The sequence below is a fragment of the Halichoerus grypus genome, chromosome 10 (genome assembly GCF_964656455.1).
Source record: "Halichoerus grypus chromosome 10, mHalGry1.hap1.1, whole genome shotgun sequence".
Classification (NCBI taxonomy): domain Eukaryota; kingdom Metazoa; phylum Chordata; class Mammalia; order Carnivora; family Phocidae; genus Halichoerus; species Halichoerus grypus.
In genome coordinates, this window is record NC_135721.1 from 74,701,588 (window position 1) to 74,728,745 (window position 27,158).

General features: G+C 46.9%; 1 protein-coding gene across 2 annotated transcripts in view; it reads left to right on the forward strand.

Moving 5' to 3' along the window:
- Positions 1-27,158, forward strand: part of THADA (THADA armadillo repeat containing) — a 320,063-nt gene that overhangs the window by 249,489 nt on the left and 43,416 nt on the right. For both annotated transcript variants that reach the window (XM_078056617.1, XM_078056616.1), the window contains 5 exons: positions 11,922-12,286; positions 12,892-13,010; positions 13,354-13,426; positions 16,398-16,551; positions 18,177-18,308. In XM_078056617.1, the coding sequence (XP_077912743.1) occupies positions 11,922-12,286; positions 12,892-13,010; positions 13,354-13,426; positions 16,398-16,551; positions 18,177-18,308 (843 nt within the window). The remainder of the gene's footprint in view (positions 1-11,921; positions 12,287-12,891; positions 13,011-13,353; positions 13,427-16,397; positions 16,552-18,176; positions 18,309-27,158) is intronic.

Below are 27,158 nucleotides of genomic sequence, written 5' to 3' on the forward strand. Positions count from 1 at the left end.
TGAGCACAGAGCCTGATGTGGGGCTTAATCCCACGACCTGGGCCAAAATCAAGTGTTGGACACTCAACTGACTCTACCACCCAGGTGCCCCAGTTTCTGATCCATTTTGAGTGAATTTTTGTAATTGGTGTGAGGTACAGAACCAACCTCATCCTTTTGCATGTGGCTATGCATTTATCCCAGCACAATTTGTTGAAAAGACTTACTATCCTTTCCTCATTGAATTGTCTTAGTACCCTGGTCAAATGTCAATTGACCATAAATATATGGATTTATTTCTGGACTCTCAATTCTATTCCATTGACCTATATTCTGTCCTTATGCCAGAACCATACTGTCTTGACTCTCACTGCTTTCTAGTAACTTTTGAAATTAGGGTGTAAACCCTCCAACTTTGTTCTGTTTCGAGATTGTTTTGGCTGGGTCGCTTACATTGTCATACAAATCTTAGGAACAGTTTGTCAACTTCTGCAAAAAGGAAAGAAAAACCAGCTAGGATCTTGATAGGTATAGTGTTAAATCTGTAGGTCAATTTGAGGAGTATTGTCATTATAACAATATTATGTCTTCAGGAATTCAGATCAGAACACAGGATGTCCTTCCATTTATTTAGATCTTCTTTCAGTGATGTTTTGTAGTTTTCAGTGTACACATCATGAACATCTTTTGTTAAATAATTTATTCCTATTTTATTCTTTCTGATGCTGTTGTAAATGAAATTATTTTCTTAATTTCAATTTTGGATGGTTTGTTGCTACTGTATAGAAGTACAATTGATATTTGTATATTAATCTTATATCCTACAACCTTACTGAAGTCATTTACTAGGGGTTTTTTGTGGATTCCTTGGGATTTTCTATAAACGAGATCATGTTATGTGCAACATAGTTTGTACTTCTTCCTTTCCAGTCTGGCTGCCTTTTATTTATTTTTCTAATTGTCTAATTACTCTAGCTAGAACCTCCTGTAGAATGTTAAATAAAAATGGCAAGAGCAGACATTCTTGTCTTTTTCTTGATCTTGGGGGGAGAGAGTTTTCCATCTTTCACCATCGAGCATGTTGTCAGCTGTGGGTTTTTCATAGATATACTTTATCAGGTCGAAGAAGTTCCCTTATTTCTAGTTTGTTGAGTGTTTTTACTGTGAAAGGGTGTTGGATTTCATATTCTTTTTCTATATCTATTGAGATGATCATGTGATTTTTTTTACCTTTATTAATATGATGTGACCCATTAATTTTTATTGCTGGGTAGTGTTCCATTATATGCATGGTTTGTTTATATTAACTCATCAGTTGAAATACATGTGGGCATTTCTACTTCTTGGAGATTGTGAATAATATGGCTCTGAGCATTCATGTGGTCATGTTTTTATTTCCCTTAAGTAAAACTTAGGAAAGTGATCACTGGGTCATATGATAAGGATTACAAGAAACTGCCAAACTTATTTTCCAAAGGGGCTTACCACTTTGCATGCCCACCAGCTCTGTATGAGAGGTCTAGTTGTTCTATTATCCTCACCTCGACTTGTTATTGTCCCTCTAGTAGCTATTTGAGTGAGTGTAGGATATCTCCTTGTAATTTTAATTTGCATTTCCCAATGACGAGTTATTTTGAACATCTTATATATTTTTGGTAAAGTGTCTATTCAAATCTCTGTCACATTTCTTTTTTAAATTGAGTTGTTGGGGCACCTGGGTGACTCAGTCAGTTAAGCATCTGCCTTTGGCTCACGTCATGATCACAGGGTCCTGGGATCGAGCCCCATATCAGGCTCCCTGCTCAGCTGGAAGCCTGCTTCTCCCTCTCTCTCCCCCTCTGCCCCTCCCTGCCGCTCACGTGCTCTCTCTGTCTCTCTCAAATAAATAAATAAAATCTTTAAAAAAAAAGAGTTGTTTATTTTATTGTTGAGTCTTACTATTGAAAGTTCTTTATTCTGGATATAAGTCCTTTATACAAAGAAATACTTTGCAGGTATTTTCTACCTATTGTTTATCTTTTCATTTTCTTAACAATGTCTTTTGAAGAGCAAACATTTTTAATTTTGATGAAGTCCAATTTCTTTGTTTTATGCTTTTTGTGCCCTAGTAAAGAAGCCTTTGCCTATCCCAGGGTCACAAAGATGTTCACTCATGTTTTCTTCTACAATTTTATATTTAAGGTTTTATGTTTATATCTTTGATTGACATCAAGCTAGTTTTCATGTAATCTCCTAAGGTTGAAGTTCTCTTTTTAATTTTTTGCATACAAATAACCAATTATTCCAGCCCCAGTATTTCTTCAAATACTTTTTTTTTTAAGATTTTATTTATTTATTTAATTGACAGAGAGAGAGAGAGAGAGACAGCGAGAGAGGGAACACAAGCAGGGGGAGTGGGAGAGGGAGAAGCCGCTTCCCGCGGAGCAGGGAGCCCAATGCAGGGCCATGCAGGGCTCGATCCCAGGACCCTGGGATCATGACCCAAGCCGAAGGCAGCCACCCAACAAACTGAGCCACCCAGGCGCCCCTCAAATACTTTTTCCAGCCCTTTCCCTTTTTCCTCTCTTTCTGGGATTCCACTATATGTATATTAGGTCACTGGAAGTTGTCCCACACATCACTGATGTTCTGGGGGTTTTTTTCTGTGTTTCGTTTTTGATAGCTTCTAATTTATGTCTCTGAATTCACTAATCTTTTGCAGTGTCTAATCTGCTAATCCCATCTAGTGTTTTTTTTATTTCGGGTGTTATCTTGTTCATCTCTGTAAAGTTTGTGTCCCTTTAGTATCTTTCATATTTCTCTTCATCATGTTCCATTTTCCTTTGGATTCTTGACCAAATGCCAGCATGCTTATAGTAGCTGTTATCATATCCTTGTCTCTACTTCCATTATTATTGTAATTTGGGGGTCTTTTTATTAAAGGGTCGTATTTCCCCCCCCTTTTTTGCATGCTTATTATTAGGTGCCAGACATGTTGTTGAGCATTGGATTTATTTATTCCTTTAAAGTGTTGGACTTTTTCTCTCAAATAAACCAATAAAATCTTTAAAAAAAAAAAAATGAAATTTGAAAGTCACATTCCAAGATAGGAAAAATCCACCGCTGGAAGAAAAGCAGCTGTAGCAAAAACAAAGAAGTGAGTGGTCATCTCATCCAGAGCAGGAGACAGAGCTCCTGCTTGTCCCACAGACAGGTACACTTACTTCCAGGCTCACGTGCAGTGCTCACCCGGCAGAAGGTACTTAACTCCTCCCTCCACGTTGGGGCTGGATTTCACAAGAAATAGCATTCCCCAGACTGTGTGGGGTTGGCCAGCTGCAAACTGCACCTCACAACATCATTCCTACAGGTGTCAGTGTGCAGTCCAGTAGTGCCAGAAACTTCTGCAGCCTTACAATCAGTTTCTCCTGGAACTGTATGTAACCTGTAGTGCAGGCAGGGGACAGAAGTGGGTGCTCCTCGCTCCCTTATCACAGGAGATGTGACAGAGCTAAGCACCAGTTATTTAAAGGAACCCTCCCAGCCAGCTACCTCCTCTCAAATTGGTTTCACTCTGTATCTCATCGCCTTAGGGCTTTTTTGGGGCGGGGGGGGGGGGGGTGGAAGGCAAATCTAAACAGGGATGTCTACGGTGTGGTGCTAGGGAAATTCCTGATTTCCCAGTCTTGTCCCAAGTAGCCTCTCCCTGACAAAGAACCAGCAACAGTGTTTGCTTAGAAGTAATTTTCTGTTTGTGCCTTTGGGTTTTCATGTGTTTATCCACAAGCATTTCCTGACGTCCCCCCTGTGTTGAGCAGAGGTGGGGATGGGATGGTGGGTGGAGTCCAGAAGTAAAAGTTGGTCCCACCCGGCGCCTGATGAGCTCATGTTTAGCCGGCCCAAATCCTTTCGGAGCTCCCAACCAGAGCAGGCTCCCAAGCCCAGGGATTATGTTATTTCTCGGGGTGACAAGATAGTTTTCAGATGGTCTTCTTCAGAAGCTCATCGTCCTTCCCCAGCAGCGGATAAGGAATTCTGTGCTTGAAAAATACATGCCTTTGAGAATATGCTGGGGGCAAGGGAAGGAGGGAATATTTTCAAAGGGATGTGTGTCTGGTCCACACCTGTGTCAGCAGGGCACGAAGGGGTTCTTCTGGAAACGAGGCAAGAAATAAGCAGCCAGCACCAGTTCAGCGTGCTTCTTGAGACAGTCTCCAGATCCGTCCGCCCGGTCATCCTACATGTTTGTTGTTGGAGGGGCCCCTAGGGTCAGGATTACAGTGTATTGGGAGGGACCGAGGATTAAATAGAAGAATGGAATTTCCCTTCGATAAGGAGAAGCCAACATTTATTAAATCAGTTGATTTGTTGTTGTTGTTGTTATTGTTGAAGTTCCTATGGTTTCCTTTGCTTCCCAAATATATTTTTTTTAATGACAAATTGCATAACAGGACATTAACATTCACAGAGCGAACAAATTATCATCCGTGATTATTTTTAGAACCAGTTTATCAACTGTTTGAGGTAAGAACTTTTGTTGGATCTGATTACAGATCTCTCGGACCAGAGCTACACTTCTTTGAAATAGAAAAAACTGGCCACCTTGCTCTGCATTAAAGGTGAAATCTGCTTTATATTTTCTCACCCCCTACTTTTTTAAGGAGGGTAGAGGTTCCGGAACTTTTCTTGACCTACTGGTGTCAGACAGTTCAGAGCCTTTTCAATATGTGAAAGAGAAATGCAGCCATTCATTCATTCATTCATTCACTCATTCAGTTGAGGCAGAGGGAGCATGTGCAAGGTCGGGCAGAATGGAGAAACTCAGGCTGATTCTCATGGCACGTGAGCATGAGCGATCTCATTGCCATTTACACAGTAGTATCCCAGTTAAGTGACTTATTCCATAGCAGGGAAACTATTTTTTTCTGTTTGGCTGGCCTTTTCAATCCTGGGAAGGATCCTTCCCTCCTCATGGGTGCCCATTGCTACTTAGAAGTAGAACAACTTCATGGTGATGACTGGGGCTTTGGCTTTCCCTGTAGCCATCACTGCGGAGTAAAGGAAATGCTGTCCTTGGGCCCGCACACTTACTCTCTCTTGCCCATTTTACTTTGGCCAGTTCAGCACAAAATCAGGCTATCTAGATTCAAAGGCCAGGAGCTTTTGGCTGAACACTAGATGAAGGGGGTGACTTAATGATTAGGGGCCGTGGTGTACAGAAACAAACTCCGCCAAACACTAGAAGTCACACACATTCCACGCGGCAAGGTGTTTACACCACGAGGAGCACAGACGAGCTCAGAGGAGCTCGGGTGGCTTTTTAAATGGAGTTCCTGCATGGCAGCACACCTGCCGCAGACCTACCGATTCAGGACCCCCGCAGGAGAGCGCACTGAAGTCTGAGCACCTCTGGTCTGAGGTAGCAGCACAGCTGCCCTTCTGGAAATACGCTCAGGGATGAGGGTGCCAGGTGAAGCTAACCTCTTAAAATTGTTATTTTCCGATCTCTCTCTCTCTCTGCTGAGTACTTCGAGTTAAATTCACCTAAATTAAATGCTCTTATGGTGAAACACCACTATATCCATAATTATGTGGCAATGATATCATCCCACGTTTTTTCCCAGAATGCCCGTATTAAGGCATTTAGATTAACATGCGTCTTTTAAGATTATGTTGATTTTTTTTTTTTAAAGAAGTTTTAACCAATCTATATATGAGTAGCTCAGAAAATCAAAGATGAATGACCCACAGGCCTGCCCTTCGGGGCTATGTTCCTCCTCTGGGGAGAAGACAGACTTCCCTAAATAATAAAACAGGATTGTGACATAGGACGCTGTCCCTGCTCAAAATACGTGCTGCTTTTTAAATCCTTTTTCAGCAGCCGGCTTGATGTTCGCACCCTACCTTGGTTGGTTAGGGAGTGGCGGCTTTGAAATTCAGTTACTTTAGCAATCACCCTTCAGGTTGCAGACACAACACTGAAATCTGCAACTTGCCAAAGAACCAAGAACTGCTAAAATAACACATCTGAGATTACCAGAGGCACTCTGCTCACTGCCCCGAGGGACTTGGTGGAGTCCCTGCGCTTCCTCCGTAGGAGACCTCTGTTTAGGGTAGTCATGCTGTCCAAACAGATCACACTCAGGAAACTGTTACCAGCTTCCCCAAAACTGCAGTTCCCTTCTGCCGGTCCCTGGCAACGCTTTCACAATCAGACTGTAACCAAAGGATACTATGGCAGATTTTTCTTAACGCTGGATGTCTTTAAAGAACTACCCTTTTAGGATGACACTATGGATTTACTACCTTTTTTGGTGTTAAGATAGCTTTTCTTGAATGAAAATGATAACTGATGGTGGGTTTTTAACATCCTTCCTTGACAAGATAAAAAGTTGGCAACGTGTACCAGTCTGTCACAATGCTTTTTTTTTTTTTAAAGATTTTATTTATTCATGAGAGACAGAGAGAGAGGGAGAATGGCAGAGGCAGAGGGAGAAGCAGACTCCCCGCGGAGGAGGGAGCCCGATGCGGGACTCGATCCCAGGACCCCAGGATCATGACCTGAGCCGAAGGCAGAGGCTTAACGACTGAGCCACCCAGGCGCCCTTTTCTTTCTTTTTTATTTATTTATTCATGAGAGAGAGAGAATTGTCACAATGCTTTTGACATTTTCTTGGTCCTTGGATTCCAGACTTGGGAATTATTTCTCCATTGAACGAGGACTTAACACAGCAGGAGGTATTGTCCTTCCGAGTGGATCCAGCCATTAAGCCTTTCCTTTGAAGGCTAGAAACATGCTTGCTCTAAAGAAACAAAAAGTTAATTTCAAAAATGAAATCAAATTTAATGTTTAAGATCAGTCATACATACTTGGGTGACTAAAATGACCACACTGATGAGAAAGTCCAAAGACTTGCCATACAAGGACGACTGGAAGAAACTCCAATCAATAAGTTTGCAAAAATCGTCTAATTTCTGAAAAATAAGATGGGGCCGTTAAAGGAGGGACTTGATTCTTTTCATTGGAACCCTTGGCTTTCTAAGAAAGATCGGAAAGAAGAAACCCAAAGCAATCAAAATGGAAATTGCAAATAGAAATGTTATCTTCCAAAGAAGAGAGGGGCTAAACCTCAGACTGGGGAATCCCATTGAAGAACTGATCTCAGTTTTTTGCGGGCTGTGGACAACAGTTACTGAGGGAAATGGAAAGAAACACCCCATGTTGATCTAGACTTTGGAAAATGCATTTGGTAGGGCAGGACACGAAACGGTGCTTGGCCAGGAAGAAGTCCTGGCTGTGAAACCACTTGGTGAACTCTGTCTACCAGCTGTGGGGTGCAGAGCTGGTAAAGCAGTGGCAGCCAAGCCTGGGAGAATCACCCCAGAATCACCCGGTCCTTTGTAACCACGCTCGCCCCACACACGCGGTCAAGTGTCCCCTGCCATGGTGGTTCTTCTAGAGCTCTAGTCACTGCAGCTGCTTATGTGACAGTATTGTTACTCTAACTCCAGCCTCCGGTTCCAGCTCGAGAACCCCTCGCTGTAGGCACAGGGGGTGGTCTGAGGTCCCCACCTACATGGGAACGCCATGAGAACAGAGCCTGGTCTGTTTCACTGCAAAATCCTAGACCGAGAACAGAGCCTACACCTAGTGAGCCGGCGTTGAGGCCTGCCTGCCTGCCAGGGGCCTTTATTCTAGTGCTTAGTCATTCTTCTGAATTCTTGGTGGTTTTCCCTCCTTTGATGTTTTTATTTGTAAGAGAAAAGGGGTGTAGGGGAATTTTCTAGTCCTTCACTCTAGCAAACCACTGGGCTGGAATCAGCTGTGCTCTGCTTGGGACTGCAACTCCCTACCTCCCCACCCAGAAACCCAACAGGCCCCTATGAACATGGTCGAGTCTTAGGAGCATGGTTCTCAGCTGGGGTACAGAGCAGAATTAGCCGTTGGCTTCTTAAGACTCCAGGTGTCTGTGCCCACCTCAAGCCAACTGACTCCGAGTATGCAAGCGTGGGATTCAGGTACGTGTGGTTTTAATAAGCTCTGGTTACGAAGCATCACTTGAGGGCAGTGGTTTTTAAGCACCTGGCCCAGCAGCAGCAGCAGCATCACCTGGGAGCCTATTAGAAATGCAAACTCAGCCTCCTCCGCAGACCTCCCGAATCAGACACTTGGAGGGTGAGGCCCGGGCAGCGGTCTATGGGTTAGCAAGCCCTCCAGGTGATTCTGAGGCTCACTCCAGTTCTCCAGTTGAAGAAACTCTGCTTTAGGTCATCTCTTTGGGTCTGAGTGCACAACAAAGTTTTTGTTTTTGTTTTTGTTTGCTTGTTTGTTTGATTCCTAAGCAGCTAGGAGAAAGTGTCTAAATGAATGTCATTCAGTTATTTCCTAGCTTGTAGCCCTGACCTCACAGCTCCCCTGCTGACACATTAATTCAGCAGACCTAGTCACAGGTCACTCTTTGTCTTGCTCTCTCTCTTTTTTTTTTTTTTTTTTTAAGATTTTACTTATTTATTTGAGCGAGAGAGAGCTCGAGCAGGGGAGAGAGACAGAAGCGGGGCTCCATCCCAGGACCCTGAGATCATGACCTGAGCTGAAGGCAGGCGCTTAACCACCTGAGCCACCCAGGCGCCCCACTCTTTGTCTCTTCATTTCCCCTAGAGCATTTGCCCTTTCCTCCCCCAGTCAGGCACCACTGGGCAGCCTGCAGGGCCCATCTTAAATTTTATTCCCTCCTGAAAGCTTTTATTTTGTCTTTTCCCATAGAAAATAAGTGCCCATCACATTTATTTTGGTCTTTCTTATGGCTCGTGTATTCTCTTTACCTCCCGTCCCGGGCAACCTTGGGCAAGTAACTTAACCTGTTTCCTCATCTGTAAAATGGAAATAATACCAGCACCTACTTCTTCAAATGAGTTAATACTTGTTGAGGTGCTTAGAATAGTACTCAAGTGTCAATTCTAAAAGTAATTATTCCTAGCATTGAACAATGGGTATATAACATTCTGTAGTGTATGGCACATAAATCTAGCTTTTCTCACTGACAATTACAGGGCACTAAGCATTTTGTACTTTTTGTAGCTGTCTTTATCCTCCCAAAAAGCTTAGTTGTAAAGCTTTTTGATAGCAAGTAATTTTTCTTTCCCAACTCTGAATCTCCCTCTCCCAAAGTACCTAATATATGCTCAGTGAATGCTTATGACATTGCACTGAACTCCACAGGCAGTGTAGGCTAAGAAGTCCCAAAGGAGCCCTTCCTAAGCCTGTCCCCCATCTTCCCTGTCTTTGGGCCAGTGCCTTCAGTCCCTGGGTTCTTGATGATTTCATCCTTCCTCAAGGCCCTAGAGGAAGAAAATGGGTCTGCGTGCCTGGCTCTTGAGTCCAATGAACAATGCACTCTGCCTGGAATATCTCTCATTCAGATAACAGGTTCCTCTGAAAATTATCCAGAATGGCCTAGACAGTTCTTCCTGTTTTTAGTTACGTTCTAAAGAGCAGAATCTGAGCCATGTTTCTGACTCCTTGCCAAACAAACGAAAATTTTAAGACAGTGTTGTCCTGAGGCAGCAGCAGGTGGGAAGGGTAGGGAAGTGGTACCTGGAGACCACATGGTGTGGTGGTGTCATTACTAAATTGTACTGGGATAGGTTTTTAGGCATTGAAAATAGAGATGGTGACACAGAGGTTGAGGATCCCAACTACCTGGGGCTTCCTTGCCGCTTTATAAAGATGGCTGCCCTCCTACTTGAACTTGGACTTCTGCAGACTCTGAGTTAAGAGCAGAAGTGTGTCTGCAACCACAGTTGGCAGATGGTGGATGGTGTCCTCCAGGGGGCCCAGTCATATTGGAGCTTGAGCCCCCACTTTGCCTCTTGGGGCAAACTTCTTTTTTAACAATTTGATGTGTAACGTGAACACTCTGTGTTTTTAATTGCTGAATTATTGCAAGCCTATGAGATTTTGCAATTTCAAGTAAGTGTTTTTTTATTACCATAATCTTTTACATTTCTATTATGTTTATGATAGTTTTCTAGAAGTCAGTAGTGTTCACCAAGTTAAGAGATACCTAAATTTCAGCCAGGCCTCTGATGAAGTCTATCCTGATGTTCTTGTAGATGAAATTCCGTGCACAGGATGGTCAAGTTAGGAGGATTTATAACTGGTAATGAATTGGTGAGAGTTTGGAGTAGGCGGGGGACGGGGCAGGGAGCCGCTTCTAACACTCACCGATGCCCTCTCCCCTCCACACTGGCCCAGTCCACAGTTTCAGTAAGTATCTGATTGCAGGTGTTTATGGTGTGCTTGTCACATTGAGGTTTACACAACTATTGGATGATGAATGTGTTGTATGGAGCATCGGGGTTCTGGGAGGTACCGAAGACTCTTCCCCCAGTTAGTCACCCAGTAGTGCCCATTTTACTCCCTCACTGACTTCTCAAATCCATCTTCTCCTCCCTATCCCTTCCTTCCCTCATCATTTCTCTCCTAGACTACTGCCTGACCTTGTTGCTTGAAGTAACCCCCCAGTGGCATTCCCTTGCCTCCAGAAGAATGTCCAGGCTCCTTCGCATGACCTAGGAGGTTCTGAATGTCTTGTCCACAATACTTCTCTAGCCTTGTCTCTTGCTGTTCCCCACCTTGAACTCCATGCTGTAGTGATATCAGACTGCCTGTCGTTCCCCACATGGTCCATTCTGATTCATGCCTTTGGACCTTTGCTCTGCCTTCGGTGGCTCCAATACATTCTCCCCTCCCTTCCCCTTGAAGACTCAGATTATCATTTACACCACTGTATTGGAATTACCTGGTCATTCATTTCTCGCTCTCAAACTAGACTAGAAACTCCTTAAGGTGTTCTTATTTTAGTTAGCACCCAGCACATAGTAAGCAGGCAATAAGTGTTTTTTTGATCAGAAGTGAGAATACAAAAAGATCTTGGCAATCTAAAAGGGAGACCATAAAACTTAACAGGGAGATAAAATTTAACAGTGGTTCTACTTGGGTTTAAAACAAACAAACAAAGAAAACAAGTCCCGATTAAGGACTGAGTACAAGGTGGGAGAAAGATGACTCACCATGCTCAGTAGACCATGTAAAAAAAGAAAGGCTGTGGTTTCAGTTGACTTTAAGCTCCATGAGTCAACAGTGTGATGCAACTCCAGTAACCTAGTGTCAGAACAGGGAAAGTCATCGTCCTGTGGTCGTACCACACGGGAGAGTCATGTTCCATTCTATGACGCCAGACCTTAAGAGGGGTGAAGCGTGTCCAAAGGAGGGCAGCTAGACTATTAAGAGAAGATGAACCCCACCATATGGGGAGTAGTTGAAGGAAGTAGGGGTGTTTCACCTGGAGAAGATGGGGGCTATCATGCCTGAAGGGTTCACTGAGAACCTCAAAATGCAGAATTAAGCCAATAAATAGAAAGTCTCAAGAGAACTTGGTGATACTTAGATCTCCTAACAATGGAATAGGCGGTCTGTCTTGTGAGCTCCAAGTCACTGTAGGGGTGGATCAGGAGCTTCGGAGGAAAGGTGCTATAGAGGGATCTGAGCCCCTAAAGGAAGTTTGGACTAGATGTCTTGCTCAACTCTGAGGCTTAGTAAGTCAGGAGGTCCCTGAGTTCATACCTACTAAGTGTTGGGGAGGGGTGCCAGGAGCACATTTTCTGATAGCAATGCCTTTTGTCCCTCTAGGGGAAACACTATGAATTACCTAAACAGAAATTGCTTCTGGGCAAATGTAATAAGTGACTAACCCACTTAGGTTCAGACTTCTGGTTCATGCCTTCAGACTTCTGAACCTAAGTGGGCTAGTCACTTATCACATCATTCGTGTGAAATCTATTCAAGAAAGGCATCTGGTAGTCCCACCCCGTGTACCCAGCGCCTTGCATTCTCCACTGAACTTTTGTGGAACTTTGAATAAAGTGATTAGCTCTTTCCCTTCACTTTTTTGCTTTTTTAGCTGTGGAGCATCTTGGCTTCTGGGAGGACGTCAGAAAGATCATCTCGGGATCAGAGCTGATAACGGGATTCCCCTACACCTTCACGGTGCCAGGCCTGCCCCAGTACCTCCAGAGCCTCACCAAACTAGCCATCGCCACAGCCCAAGCTGGAGAGCAGGCAGGGAACATTCCCATCTTCTTCTCTCAGCTGTTGGAGTCTTCTTTCCCTGAAGTGCGCTTGCTGACATTAGACGCCCTGCTGGAAAGGTTCTCGACAGCAGCCTCTGGATTAGGAGAGAAGGGACTGCCACCCTTGCTGTGGCATATGGGAGGGACGTTCTTGATGTTGGCTATGAAGGAAAATCACCCAGAATGCTTCTGCAAGGTAAAGTCTCCGGTGTACTGACCGTTTTCCCTTCTGCTCCCCTCGCTCTTTGGCAAGCTCGCCGTAACAAGATCACGTAGGCAGGATTGGGTTGGGATTCCCCAGGAGCAATAGGAAGGAGATGCCACATCCAGTGGGCAAGGACTCTCTTTGTATAGTGCTTGTCATGGCTTTGTGCATGGAAGGGAGCTAAAAAAAGTGATGACAATGGTAATGATGATGGCAATAAGCCAAGGTAGAGGTTGAGAGTAAGCCATCAGCGCTCTAAGAAACGCAGTCTTGAAAATTGGCTGTAGAATGTGGTAGAGGGTAGTCTTTGTCGACATGGCTGTTTGGGGACAGATGGCCACCTAGAAAGCATCATCAAAAGGAAAGGGCACTGGCCTAGGAATCGGGGCATCTAGACTCTGATCCCAGGTCACTAAGGTCCCCTGGGTGTGTCACTGCTCCACCCTGTCTTGGTCTCCCAAAAATATTAAGGGGGAAATAAGAAGTCAGTGATGCTTTTTGAAAGGTAGACCCCTTTATTGGTACAAGTGATGATTATTTGGCTTCTGGAGACTTTTTCCTGAGTATTTTTTTTCCCGTGGATCTGACACACACAGATACTGAAGATTCTCCATTGCATGGACCCCAACGAGTGGCTTCCCCAGACGGAGCACTGTATTCACCTCACCCCAAAGGAGTTCCTGATCTGGACAATGGATATTGCTTCCAATGAAAGGTTTGCCCCCAGTGCTCCCCGTGCAATCCGGCATGATGTGGGGTCTGTCCCAGCAGTCAGTCACATAGTGAACTCGGGCACGGTCCTCGCCGAAGGGCTTAGGTCCTGTGTTCCCTTCTAAATCTCAGCCTAAGAGCATGTTCTAAGCTCAAGCCATAGAATGATGTCAGAGTTTTCACATTAATAACCAAAAGGTAATCACTTCTGGTGGCATTTGTACGGCCCTGAGGTGAGCATGTCCACCATTCGCAATGGCATGGATTACAGACTATTGACAAAAACCCATCTGTATACAAAGTACATTTGGTTTTATTTCTTTGTATTTTTGGCTTACTTTTTCTAGGTCTGAAATTCAAAGTGTAGCTCTGAGACTTGCCTCCAGAGTGATCGCCCACCACCTGCAGACGTGTGAGGAGGTAAGGCTGACTGGGCCTGTGGTCTAGGGTCTGGGTCTTCATGCTCTTATTTACCAGGAAAGCGTCGGTGAAAGTGAACTGTCTCAGCAAAGCAGAATCACTGGGGCATGTATGTGTCGCCTCTACAAAAATGTTATTCATGTGGATGTTTCACTTTGGGTATAACTTCTGTAGAATTTTCTGAGCACCACCATCAGCATTTCTTTTCTCTTGTCCTGGGCATGCTTGATTTGAGTCCCTAAGGGTAACACAACCTCCTCTCGTACAACACAAACACACAAACACACACACACACACACCCCCAACCCTTTGTTTTTTTTTTTTCCTATTTTTCTAGCTAGACTCTTTTTTCAAAGAGCGAGTGAGCAAGTCACTGGGATTGCACCCTGGCCAACTAAGTATGAAAATACATCCCTAAGGCTTAACTCTTCCCCCAGAACATGGCCCAGCTGGCTTTGTATGGAGACCTGGATGTGCCCCCTCTGTCTCACATGTCCTTTGGGGGAAAGATGGAACCAAAGTAACCAAAACAGCTTCCTGGGAAGATGCCTTAAGACAAATACATGTATACTTAGGGGCATCAGAAAGCTGTCCCTATCAGAGTATTATTACAAGTAGAAGGCAGTCGATACTACAGTAATATTACCTGAAGCTCCTGGTTACACGTGACCACACTGTGAGGGTGGCAGCGTAACATCGCGGGTTCCAGTTCCTTACGGTAAAGTAGCACAGCCAGAGGTGTGGGAAATCGGGAGATGAACAAGGATGGAGGGACAGTGTCATGAGCAAGGAGGAGTGTTAGATCGTGACCTTAAATGCCCTGCTAGGGAGGAGGCCGGAGGAATCCAGAGGAGGAAGGGAGTGCAGGGCTGCTAAGGAGAAGACTTCATGAAGGGGGTGGTTGTGTCCAGAGAGCGGCGGCTGGGCAGAGGGGACAGAGGGTGAGAGCTAAGCAGATCCACGGTTGCTGTGGGGCATTCAGAGGCAGGCCAGGGGGCCAAAGTTGGCTGGTCACCAGGAGAGACAAAGAGCCAAAAAAAAGTCAGTAGTGTGTGTTGGGGGGTTGAAGGGGAGAGGTTTGTAGGAAGGGAGAGGATTTGCTGAAAAAAAAAACTACAGCCCAGAGGGAAAAAAAAGAAGTTCTAAGAAAGCAGTCACAGGGCAGCCTGTCCCATCTGCCAAAAGACCTCGCTCTCATCCACAGACACTTTTAACCAGTATTCATGTGCGTCTTAGAGGCACTGCTTGGTACTTGAATGAAGCAGTATTTGGTAAAAATTGGGAGTTTTCCAGGGAGAGAAAAATTAACAAAACCATAGAGAAATGCATAAAAGAAGTTCCCAGGAAGACCTGGGTTTTTTTGTACATTGGGAGTCGGCCTCTTCCTCAAGGTCTAAGATGCTCATCTCTTTAGTTCCACAGAGGCCCATCGTTAGTAATTTTGAACAATTAAAGAGGCTTCTTTGATACGGGAAGTAAAGTACATTTGGAACAATAATCCCCTTTCTAGAATACATAGAAAACCAGGGTTTAAAAGACGGAAACAGGGCGCCTGGGTGGCTCAGTTGGTTAAGCGACTGCCTTCGGCTCAGGTCATGATCCTGGAGTCCCTGGATCGAGTCCCGCATTGGGCTCCCAGCTCGGCAGGGAGCCTGCTTCTCCCTCTGACCCTCCCCCCTCTCATGTGCTCTCTCTCTCATTCTCTCTGTCTCAAATAAATAAATAAAATCTTTAAAAAAAAAAAAAAAAAAAAAAAGACGGAAACAATCCAGATGTCCATCAACTGATGAATGGGTAAACAAAATGTGCTATGTCCACTCAAAAAAATATTATTCAGTCACAAAAAATAATGAAGTGCTGATACATCTATAACATGGATGAACTTTAAAAATATGCTAAATGAAAGAAGCCTGTCACAAAAGACCACGTATTGTATAGTTCAGTTTATATGGAATGTCCAGAATAGACAAATCCATAGAGACTGAAAGTAGATTAGTGGTTTAGGGCTGGGAGCTGACAGGATGACAGGATGGGGGTTGTTAACTAAGGATTTCTCTTTTTGGTGATGAAAATGTTCTAAAATTGACTGTGGTAATGGTTGTACAAACCTGTGAATATACTAAGAATTCAACTATATACTTTAAATGGGTGAATTGTATGGTATGTGAATCGTATCTCAATAAAAAAAGCTGTTACTATAGAAAAATAGAGCTTTGCTTAAACCATAATGTTAGTTAGGATGCTGCTTTACATGTTATAGCAGAAACTCGTAAATACAGTGGCTTAAACCAGATCACAGCAGTCAAAGCAGATATGGTGGCATGACAGTATTGGGTCCCCAGACCCTTGTACCTTGTTCTGCTGTTTTCAACATGGCTTCCATCTTATGGTCCCAAATGGTTGCTCCAGCTTCCACCATCTTGTCCTTGTTCAGCTAGCAGGAAAGAGAAACCTGTGAAGTAAAGGTCACGTCTGTTTCCTAAGGCATGACCTAAAAATAATACACCATTAGTCAGAACTTAATCATATATTACTCCCAAGTGAAAGGGGGTCTGGGAAATGTAGTCTTTATGCCCAGCCCAAAATTTGAGGTTCTGTTACTAAAGATAGAAGGAGCATCTGGCTATGGGAAACAACAGTATTATTTGCTACCATAGTCTTTCCCCAGAAGGCTTGTCTTTACTGAAACTGTCAAATACACCAATGTTCTGATACCCTGATTTGCATCAGAAAGACTCCAGGAACTTTCTTGCTAGTTCTAGTGACTCAGTATTACTGAAAGACAAGTCACATTTTCTTCCCTGAGCTTGTTTATTTCTCCCTAGTTGGGTTAGAAAAACAACTAGAAAACTTTTCTTCCCCTGCGGTAAGAGCTAATTTGCACATCCAGTGTGGGATATGGAGCTCAGACCTAATTCCATGTCAGCCCCTAACTGCACCTGCGGACCTGCCATACACTTTGTGCTTTCAGACCAGGGACTCGGTGGCCCCCACACTGAAGTCGTGGGTTCAGTTGGTCGCCTTCTCCTGTGGAGAACACCTTCCCACAGAGTCCAGGCTGGCTGCTGCTGAAGCCCTCACCAGCACCACACCGTTCTTGCTCACCAGCCTCCATCCCGTTCTTGGTAAGTGCACCAGGCCGGGGCGTGGGGGGTCTGAGGTCCGAGGTCCATTGCACCAAACAGCTAAAAGCATGAATAGGTACTCCAGGATAAAAAAGGAGGGAAGATGAAAACCGACCGTGTGCACCATACCTTTGCATCTCTCAAATGTGTTCCCCCCACCCTCCGAATTCCTCCTTTTTCACCAACAGCCTCTTAACTGGCCTCCTTTCTTTCCATCTTACCCCCAAAGCCATTCTCCTTATACTTCCAAAAGCTTGTGCGGTCTTTCTGAAATACAGAACTGATCATTTCACTCCACTGCTTAAAGCCTTTGAGTGGGTTCTGATTGCCTTCAGGATAAAGTCTAAACACCCTTTCACGTGGCTCTGTGCCCTGGCCAGCCCTCCCTGCTCATCGGCCACCACTCCCCAGCACAGGCTCTGTGCATCATTGGTAGGGAACTCATATCTTGATATGACTAACGCACTGGTGTCTCTGGTACCAGGTTCTCTGCGGGCAGATAAGGGAGAGGGTAGTCGAAGGAGAGTTCTTAGGACAGGGCAGGTCCCCCATTGTAAGGCTAGGGGTGATGAGTGCTGGTCTCCTGTGGGTCTCCTATTGTGACCCTGCCCAAGCCTGGGCCTACCCCCTAGACAACACACTTCCTTTCTGTGAGGCCCTGCCCACCTGTCGCCTCTCTCATGAAGTCTGCCTCCAGCACACCGGTCCACCATGATCTTTCCCTGCTGTGAGGCACAGCCAGCCATTTCCATCCCTGACTTCTCCTTGCCTTGTGTCCTTGACTTGATGTTCCTTCCATTGCTCAGGGGCATGTACTGTCTTTTCCTGTCCCGTTGTCCCCAGCAGTGCCTAGCACAGGGACCACACAGAGCTCCTGCCCAGGGGCAATGGTGGTCAGAGAGTGGGCCCCACATGGACGTGGCACAGGCTATCCTCTGTGGTTCCCTCCCCTTTTCAGTGCTTACCCCACCGCAAAGTATAATCTTGATTGAAACTTTGCTTTCAGAATTTATAAGCTCAAGCAGTCACTCAAATCAACACTGGGCTTGTTTCCCCAAAGCATTCTTGATGCGTAAAGTTTCATTCCTAAGAATCGTGAATCATTGTGGACAGCTGGGCCCAGGGCCTTAGTCAGCTGGGCCACACCTTCCAGGGGCCCTTGCCTAGGGCTGCTTGCCTCCAGAAGCCTTCCCCCCCAAAAAAGACAGACATTTCCAAACCTGCCCCCAAGGGCCCTCTCTCTTCCACTGTTAATCTGACTGCCAAGTCTTCCTTTCTTGAAATACCCAGGAAGAAAGGCATGCCTGTTGCTCATTTAAAGACTACTCTCTTCCACCATGGATTTATTTATTTATTTTTAAAGATTTTATTTATTTATTTGAGAAAGAGCATGAGTAGGAAGGAGGGTCAGATGGAGAGGGAGAAGCAGACTCCCCACTGAGCAAGGAGCCCGATGCAGGACTCAGTCCCAGGACCCTGAGATCATGACCTGAGCCGAAGGCAGACGCTTAACCAACTGAGCCACTGAGGCGCACCCTCCCACCACCACCGTGGATTTAAAGCAGTATTTGTACCTGCTTGTAAATTGAACCATAGGTAATTTGAATTCCTTTTGGTCTTCTTAGGATTGCAGGATACACTTGCTCTCTGGAGATGTGTCCTCACCCTCCTGCAGAGTGAGGAGCAAGCCGTCCGAGATGCAGCCACAGGAACTGTAGTGACTGCCATGTCACAAGGAAGCACCTGCCAATCAACAGGTACCTCATTCTTACCCTTCAGCAGTGCCTTATTTCTCTTGGATGGAGTTGGCACGCTTTTTCTGTAAATAGCCAGAGAGTGAATATTTTAACCGTTCTTGGCCATTCGGTTTCTGTCTCCACTCTGCTGTTTTAGTGGGAAAGCAGCCCTAAACAGTAGGTAAACATGTGGGCGTGACTGTGTTCCAATAAAGCTTTATGTACAAAAACAGGCAGCTGTCCAGATTTGATCTGCTAGCCATAGTCTGCTGACCCCTTATCTAGGACATCATAGAGAAAAATCGTCTTCAAAGATAGAAATCTAATAAACAGTGCTGTTAGCTAGTTACATTGTCATCCTTTTTAAATAAGGCTAAGTCATGATTATCTGTGTGGTTACATAACCCGGGAATCATAGATCTATCATTTTGTACTTCTGTTAGTTTTCACATGTGATGGAAACAGATGAGTATGAGTCAAGTTAACTGGGAGTAGAAGCAAGGTCACACCTCTGGACAAGTGGCCAGCTGGGAGGATGTCTGCTCTGGTGGACTTGCATTCCCTGCACTTGGGTTGTCAGGAAGGATCTCTGGGTCTGCCATCCCAAGGAGAAGCAAGAACAGCATTTGGAGGCAAGAGGTCACAGGCTGAGCAGAATGGACAGCAGAATGGGAGGGGGAGTGGCCATACAGGGTTTGTAACTGACTCAGGGCTCCTCGTCCCAGTGGCTGGGGATGCTGGAGGCTTCCCTTGGAATAAGAACTTCCGCATTCTAGAGTCCTCTGTTGTCATGGCATGTGTGGGAGAAGCTGGTTTTTGAATAATCTCTTGGTGATGCTGCTCCAGAGCAGGTTTGGTCGGGACCTGCTTTGCCTCTCAGTGGGAAGACATGCAGTTTGATTCTGAGAGTGATGTGCAAGAAGCCCTCTCCCCACCCGCTTCCTGGCCTGTCCAAGTTCGTGGATCTGTAATTCCGCCATTAGTGATTCATTCCTTTTCCCGATTGCGTGTTTCCCTTAGAAGGACACACAGAGCACCCAGCAAGTGCTCAGTAAATATTTGGTGGAATACAATACTCACAAGATTTCTCTAGGACCCTCTCCACCAAAAATGGGAAAGGTTATGGCATACTGGAATTCATCAGTGGACTTATTCCCTCCTGATCTTCATAGTTGTTACCCGACTACTTCTATTTCTTTCAGAATTTCTCCAAGTTCACCTATAGTAAAAGTGTATTGCCATGATCTTCCTCCTTCTAGTTTAAATTTTTTCCTCAAGAAATACAAACCAATAATTAAATATCGAATGCCTTTCACATGTAAATATCCATGTGTAAAAGCCTCTTAGGGAAATAAATGTAAAAGGCTACCTATTTTTGTATTCCTCACCTTGGCCTATAAAAAGAGGATCTAAGGTGTGAAAAAGACAAGGATTCTATAACAATGAAATGTAGTGTGTTACCCTGGACTAGATCCTGTGCTAGAGGGATGAAAAGCCGTACAGGAAATTTCTAGAACAACTGACAATACTGAAATATTGTCTGTAGATTAAAATCAATTTTAAATTTCCTGAATTTGATAACTGTACTGTGGTTTTGTAAGAGACTATTTTGTTCTTAGGAAGTACACACTGAAATATTAAGGGGTCAAAGAGGCACACCTCCTGTTACATACCCTCAGATGGTTCAGGAACAATAATCATGTGTGCGTGTAAATAGTAAACACAGATATGGAGTTACTATACTTGCATCTTTTCTGTATATTTGAAATTATTTCAAAATAAAATGTTTTTTTAAAAAAAATCCAGTTCCACAACTTGAAAACACCAACACAGCCTATATTGCTAGACCATCTGACTGGTTTCCCAACAATTCAGCCCTCTCTGTGACTCCTTTCCCCTAAGTTATTTGAAAATATCCTGCCCACCCCCCCCCCTTTTTTTAACTCATTTTGAGTGAATTTTTGCTTCCCAAAAAAATCAAACCCAAGCCAGATTCCTCAAAGGTCTCAGCAACATAATGTTGCTATATGGGGACAGTCGCTCAGGACTTCCTCGTGTGTTCCTTGTTCAGCCTGGTGGCAATGCTTAGACAGAACTCCATAATACAGCTTGATTTTCTCAAGCAAAAAATATACATCTTCCTCTCGGGGCCTGAAAAGTAGCTGAAGGCTGAGGAACACTCCTGATTTTTGCTTTAGTCAGAAGTTCAGCCAGCTGACACACAAGAACAATATTGTCTTGTTTTGACATTTCTTGAGGATATCAAGTGGCTGATGGTAACTTTTCTCATTCCTTCAGCATGCAGGGATTTTGTAGACTATACTACTAACGGTTTGCTCTGTGGTGTTCAGAGTTAATTATCACTTTTGAGTCTTGAATAGCTTGAAAATACATTTTCTTAATTTTCTCCCCAAACCAATGATCTAATGAACGCCATAGTAAAATATTATTAAATCATGGTAATATTTAATGTCTTCTTTGAGAAGGCTAAATATTGTTAAAAAAAAAAAAAATTGTCACTTTTCCTCCTAAGAATAAAACACAAGGACTCCCTGCCTCTGAGACCCCATCCTATCAGTGAGGGCTGGATGTGGACAGAGAGCTTTGCATGTACATTGTCTGATAGTGTGCTGGGGGCGCAGGGACGTGCCGGGTGCATCTTGATTGTGTGGTCTAGGGAGGTCCCTGAGAGTGGGGCTGGCCCAAAAGACCGGGTAAATGGGACACAGACAGGAGCATTTCAACGCAGAAGAAGAAGCTAGAGCCAGAACTTGGGAGTTGGGGAGAACTTGGGAGCTGACTGGGGGGCGCAGTGGCCAGAACACAGGCTGAGGCCAGGGGAGTGGGGTGGGAGATAAAGCTGGAAAGGCAGGGGCACGTGCTCTTGGGGTGACTCTGAACACCAAGTTAAGGACCTCCTTCTGTAGGTGATGGGAGGCTGGAGAGGGCATTCAGTGGGGGAGCAGTGTTGCCAGCGTCTTGTCTGGGGAGCTCTTTCCAGCAGCAGTGTGCGCGACGGCCCGGGCTGGGGCGGGGGAGGGAGACCTCTGGCCAGGAGACGAGCCGGGAGCTGGTCGCGAGCCACTGTCAGTGGGGGCGGGGTGGGAGAGCATGGCAGGTGGACTGCTGGTGCTGGTGGGAGGTGGGAGACAAGGGAAAGCAGAGGGGCCTTCACAGCCTCAAACCCATGAGGTATCTCTGGAGAAACGCCTAGACGTGCCTCTGGCACCGATGTAAGCAGGTAAGCCATCACCTTCTAGGAAGTGAAACTACCAGGAATCCGGAAGGATGCTTAGAGGCCACAAGGCACTGTGATCTGGGACAGAGGATTCCTTAGACCTTGGGGAAACGGGTGCTGGAAACTGAGAGGGCAAAAGGGGGCCTTTATCTGCTGTGGGAACAGAACGAACTGCCCTGCCCAGCACACTGCCCGGTTCTCCTGGGAGCCCTGGCGCAGGTACTCGAAACTACAGAAGAGCCAAGCATTAAACCCGTCATTCAGACTGCATCCGTAGCACGTCCCCTTGTGCATGGCTGGCTTCAGGTATAGATTTGTGGTGTCTGTTGGTTAATGATTCTGGGAGGCCTGGAGAAAATAACCCCATGCTTAGATAGCCCTCATGAGGGTGGATTTGTTGTTCACCTTCTTTGCCTGCTGACCTCGTGCATGTGCTGCTTCCCACCTGGTCACCTGGAAGGTAAAACCCACAGCCCGTCAACACCACTCTGAGCACCCCCAAGGCTCTCTCAGCTTTGCAAGCACGACCCGCCTCACCTCCCTACTCCTAGATCAGCCACAGAGTACGGAGAGGGACAGCAGAAATGGCGTTTCTGGACTCAGGAATAGGGGATTGAATTTTGCAGCTAGGACAAGAAAGGGTAAGGGCAGGGCTCCAGGTGAGGCTCCACCTTCTCCTTTCCCTGCTCTGACCTTACTTCCAGCCTTGAAATGCTCTGAAAAGAGCTGTCATTTCCAGAGCAGGAGACACTCAAAGCCATCAGCTCGGCGACTCCTGCTTCCCTGGGCTCCTGATTCTCGCCCGAGCAGCTCACTCATGTCTGTTCCATTCACGTCAGGATTTCATGTTGGGTTCCACTCGAACAAGGACTTCCATTGGGCATGGAGGCGGGGGGAGGGGGTGGTACCAACCTGGACAGTCTGTACATTTAACTCACTAAATTTGTGTGACTCTCAAGTTAGGCACACAGAGTTCTGGGTAAAAGCAACAGGGGAGAAATTGGAAGGGCTCCAGACCCCATACCCATTGCCAGTGTTTAGGTTCAAGAAGGATGACTTCTTGGTAGCAACTTCTCATGTAAAAAGTGTAAAGGACTTTTTTTTTTTTTTAAGATTTTATTTATTTATTTGACAGAGAGACAGTGAGAGAGGGAACACAAGCAGGGGGAGTGGGAGAGGGAGAAGCAGGCTTCCTGCTGAGCAGGGAGCCCGATGCGGGGCTCGATCCCAGGACCCTGGGATCATGACCTGAGCTGAAGGCAGACGCTTAACGACTGAGCCACCCAGGCGCCCCAAAAAGTGTAATGGACTTTTAAGAAAGAGAGACAGACAGGCGCATACACACACACACATGCACGCACGCACGCACGCAGGAGAAGAGAAGCACCAGGCCTCCTACCCACAAAAAATCATGTAAAGCTTCTGCTCATCCTGCCAGATAGAAATCTTTTGTGGTGACACGTTCAATCCCACCTCCACCACCCCAGCTTCCCAGGATCTCCCCTTCTCTGAACCCCTGCTGTTCAGGGGGTTCACCCCACCTTGCCCTTCATGGTCTACTCTCTTCATGTAGCTTTGTCTTCCAACTAGCCCACGAGCTAGACCCTCTCCCATTAGGTATACTGTGGGTGCTCAATCTGTGTTGATGGACTGCTCTTTGACCAGGGTAGGCTGCCTAACAGTCAGTAACTGGTCTGCCCCAAGTTCCTAAGGAGATTAGAGTGCCCTCTGAACCAAGGAAGTGCCCCAGAACAGACAGCCTGGCCCTCCGCGCAAGAATGAGCTCCAGGGGCAACCGGAGCGGCAGGCCTGAGTGACCCACCATCCGGGTCTTGCAGGCGAAGAGTTGGCAGCCCTTCCTCACCCTTACCGCTCAGGTCTGGGTCTCAGACTGCGGGGCCAGGGAGCCAGCCCAGGACTGCAGGGACCACGGCCCTGGGTCACCCGGGAGACACAGCAAGAGTCTCTGTGCTCGGCATGAGGGCCCCCAGAGACGCCAGAGTCACAGCGGAGCTTACCAGGGAGGCGAAAGAGCGGGGCAGGAGCAGAAGGTAGAAAAACTGAGACTCAGAGGTTAGAGGACAGGGCCTTGGCAGGTAGCTTGGTGGGCAGAATTGCAGGTCATCTGGCCTAGGGCACAGTGGAGAAGAAAAGACCTAACGTCTGCCCAGGTTCCCCCAAACCGTGTTCCTCCCCCAACACCCACGCCCCTGCCCGCTCGCACACGTGCACCATGCACAGCTGCCGCCCATACAGAGCCTGGGAGACGGCGTGACAGCGCTGACTCTTCCCCCAGGCTCCAAGCCTTGAGCAGGCTGGGAGGGAGGCCGGGTCACTTTGACATTACACGGCGGCCCCGCGGTGACGCCCGGTCAGCAAAGCCCCGGAGTTGTGGGGCCTCGGCTGACTCACGGGCAGCTCCACCCCTGGAACTTCCAGGACTGCGAGCCAAGGCCTCCCCTCCTGCCCACCCAGCCCCACGCCCGGGGGGAGGCCCTGTACTGTTGGCGCTTCCCAGGTGGTCCTGGAGCCCTCAGAGCATGGCCTCCCTCCTCCCTCTGCCTCCCTAACCTGCTCACCGGCACCATCCCCACACTGTCTCTTCCATGCTTGGGTGGCAGGGCCCGCGGCCCCAGACTCAGATTTAGAGAGCTTTCTGCTCCCTGAGTGTAACCTGATGGGTATATACCAAGTACATTTTTCTGGAGAAGAATGACCCAAATAAGATAACCACTACAGGAGAATGAACCTTCACACCCGTCTCCAGGCCTGACCGGCCTCTATCATTTCTTTTTTGCCTGTTTTTAAATTCTGAATTGTTTTCTCAATCCCCCTTTCATGGCTGCCTAGATGGTCCAAAGCTTTTTCTCTTACTGTTTAAGTACAAGGCCAAAAGTGGTGACATCGAGCATATTCGTTTGAGAAATAGTTACAAGTTGCCTGTCCACCAGGCTTGTTTCATGCGCTGGTGCAAGCCACCATCATCTCTGTCCTGGACTTCTGCAAAAACCTCCTGCTAGGTCTTCCTGCCTCTGCGCTTACCTACCTGCCGTTCCTTGTCCATGAGGCCAGTAATGGGCTCTTTTTACAGAGTAGATCAGATGATGTTGCCGTCCTGCTGAGAGCGCTCCCTTGGCTTCCCTTCTTTCTCAGAATAAAAGCCAACTCCTAAAGTAACATATAAAGCTGTACCCGACCTCACCCCTGCCTCTCCCCAACCCCATTTGCTGTCCTTGCTCCCTTTCTTTCTCTGCTCCAGCCACTCCCGCCTCCCTCGGGGTTCTTTAACTCGCCAGCCTCATGCCAGCCATAAGCCCTTTGCACTAGCCACTTCCTCTGCTTGGAATGGTCTTCCCTGGTCCCACACAGCTAACTCACCTCCTTCCTGTCGTTTCAATCTCTGCTTCGGTGCATCTCCGCAGCAGCCTGCCTCGACCACCCAGTTTAGAATAGCCACCCATTCGTCTGCTGGTTTAACTCTCTGTGTAGTCCTTTCACTGTCTTATTTTACCGTTTCCTTACTTTGTTCTTTGTCTCCTTCTACCAGAATAAAAGTTCCAAGAGGGCAAGATTTTTGTCTCTTCTCCTTGCTGCTATATTCCCAGAACCTGGCACATAACAGATGCTCAGCAAAAAATCACTGTTGGATGATCAGTTGGGTGAAGGAATGGAGGAATGTGTCCTTCACAGTAGTTAAACACAGTAAAGAGATCAGTGTTTTTAGAATCAACCTAAGGCAAGGGAGGTGTAGAGCACTTTGGATTCTCTCTCTTTTTTAAAGATTTTATTTATTTGAGAGAGAGAGCAAGCACGAGCAAGAGAGCACGAGCAGGGAGAGCAGCGGGAGTGGGAGAGGGAGAAGCAGACTCCCCACTGAGCAGGGAGCCCGATGCAGGACTCCATCCCAGGACGCTGGGATCGTGACCTGAGCCGAAGGCAGACGCTCAACCGACTGAGCCACCCAGGCGCCCCTGGGTTCTCCTTGTTATGAAATTGCCTGGAGGTGGCAGGTCCTCATTGCTGCAGACTCAGCTGCCTTAGGCCCCACGTCTTCCCAGAGACAGTAATTCAACCAGGAACGGATGGGGCACCTGCTAAGGCAAGGCCATGGTGGCAGAGCCTGGACTAGCCGTACCCCTCCCTCGCCATTTCATTTCTGTCTCACACTAGGTGGAATTTCTTGAGCAAGAATTCTATCCATAGTGGCCCACTGGGCTGGGACATGACCAGCCAGGGGAGAGTTCCAGTTGATCCTCAGGCCCTGGTCAGCGGACCCGGGCCAGTGCCAAATGGATCCATCTGGAAGGCCTAGAGTTGGTGGCAGCAGCTCTGAGGATGGAGGCCCCTTCCTCCTGGGGCCTCTTCTGGTGGTCTCCTCCCCACTCTGAGTCAGCCAGTGGCAGGGGTAGGGAGATGGAGAACATCACCCAGCAGGCACTCTTGGCTTCTTCCAATTCTCACAGCCACTCTGAGATATTTTACTTTTGCCTCCATTTTAAATACGAATCAGCTGAAGGTCAGGGAGTTGAAGCAGTGGACCCCGGGCCCGGTGGAAGAGAAGTATCGAGCAGCGATGGAGCTCAGGGTCCAGAGGGACAAAGGCCTTGCACGTTCAGTACTTCCTCTGACACACAAAGGGGACTCGAAACCCAGCCCTCTAGGTTTGGAGCCGAGGAGTTAACCAAAGAGGGATGCTGAAGGTCTTCTAAATTCACTGTTGTGTTCAAAAGGAAGACACTAGAATCAGCCCAGGAAAATGGCTTGGGGACCCAAGAGCTCAGAGACAGAGCTTGTCCTGGGAAAGGCAGTGGGAGTTGGGGCGGTGAGGGTGGGTGGCTGCAGTGGGAGGTGGCAGGAGGTCCTACATCAAGGCTTTTGTCCCCCCTTCCCAAGGATCCTAAAGGAAGGGGATCACGGGACTTGAGGGTTTTAGATGTGGAAACCTAAGGCCAGGGAAGGTAAATGATTTCCCCAGTGTCACATAATTAGTGGGAAAAAGGTCTAAAACACAGGCCCACTGAGACACAGAGCAGCGCTTCTCTCTACTGCTCCCCAGACCTCGGCTTCTAGAAGTGACAGAAATGTAGGGGCGCTCCTGAGAATAATCTGGACTCCTGGGATGGGGTCAAGGGAAGAAGTAGGAGCTGTGTGGTAGGGGCAGAGGAGAGGGAACACTGCCTTGGAGAGAGGGCCTGAAGGAACTCCAGCATCACAGGGGTGAGAAGAACAGAGTGTTCTACAAAACCAGGCATCTCCCAGCAATAAAACCACACCCTGCAGTGAGCCCTGACGCTGCAGCCTTGCTCTCTCCTGGGCCTCGCTCTCGGGGCCTCTGGGTGTTCATCCGTATTGTCAGTAGGGTCCAGGGGAGGAAACACAACAAGGCAGGAATTGTGATTCTAGCTCCCAGGTGGACCTCTGGCAGCTCGCCGGCAGAGGGTGAAGGGAAACAGGGAAACATCTGTTGAAGGAGGGACGCTGTCAGGAGCTGATTCTCTCTTCTCCCAGTGCAGCCCCACTCACCACGCACCAAATTGCCTTGCCCATCACCGTGTCCCTGGAAGCTGGGCCGTGACGTTCACCTGCGTCCTGGCGAATGCGTCCCTGGCAGCTGGCCCCATGATGTGCAAAAG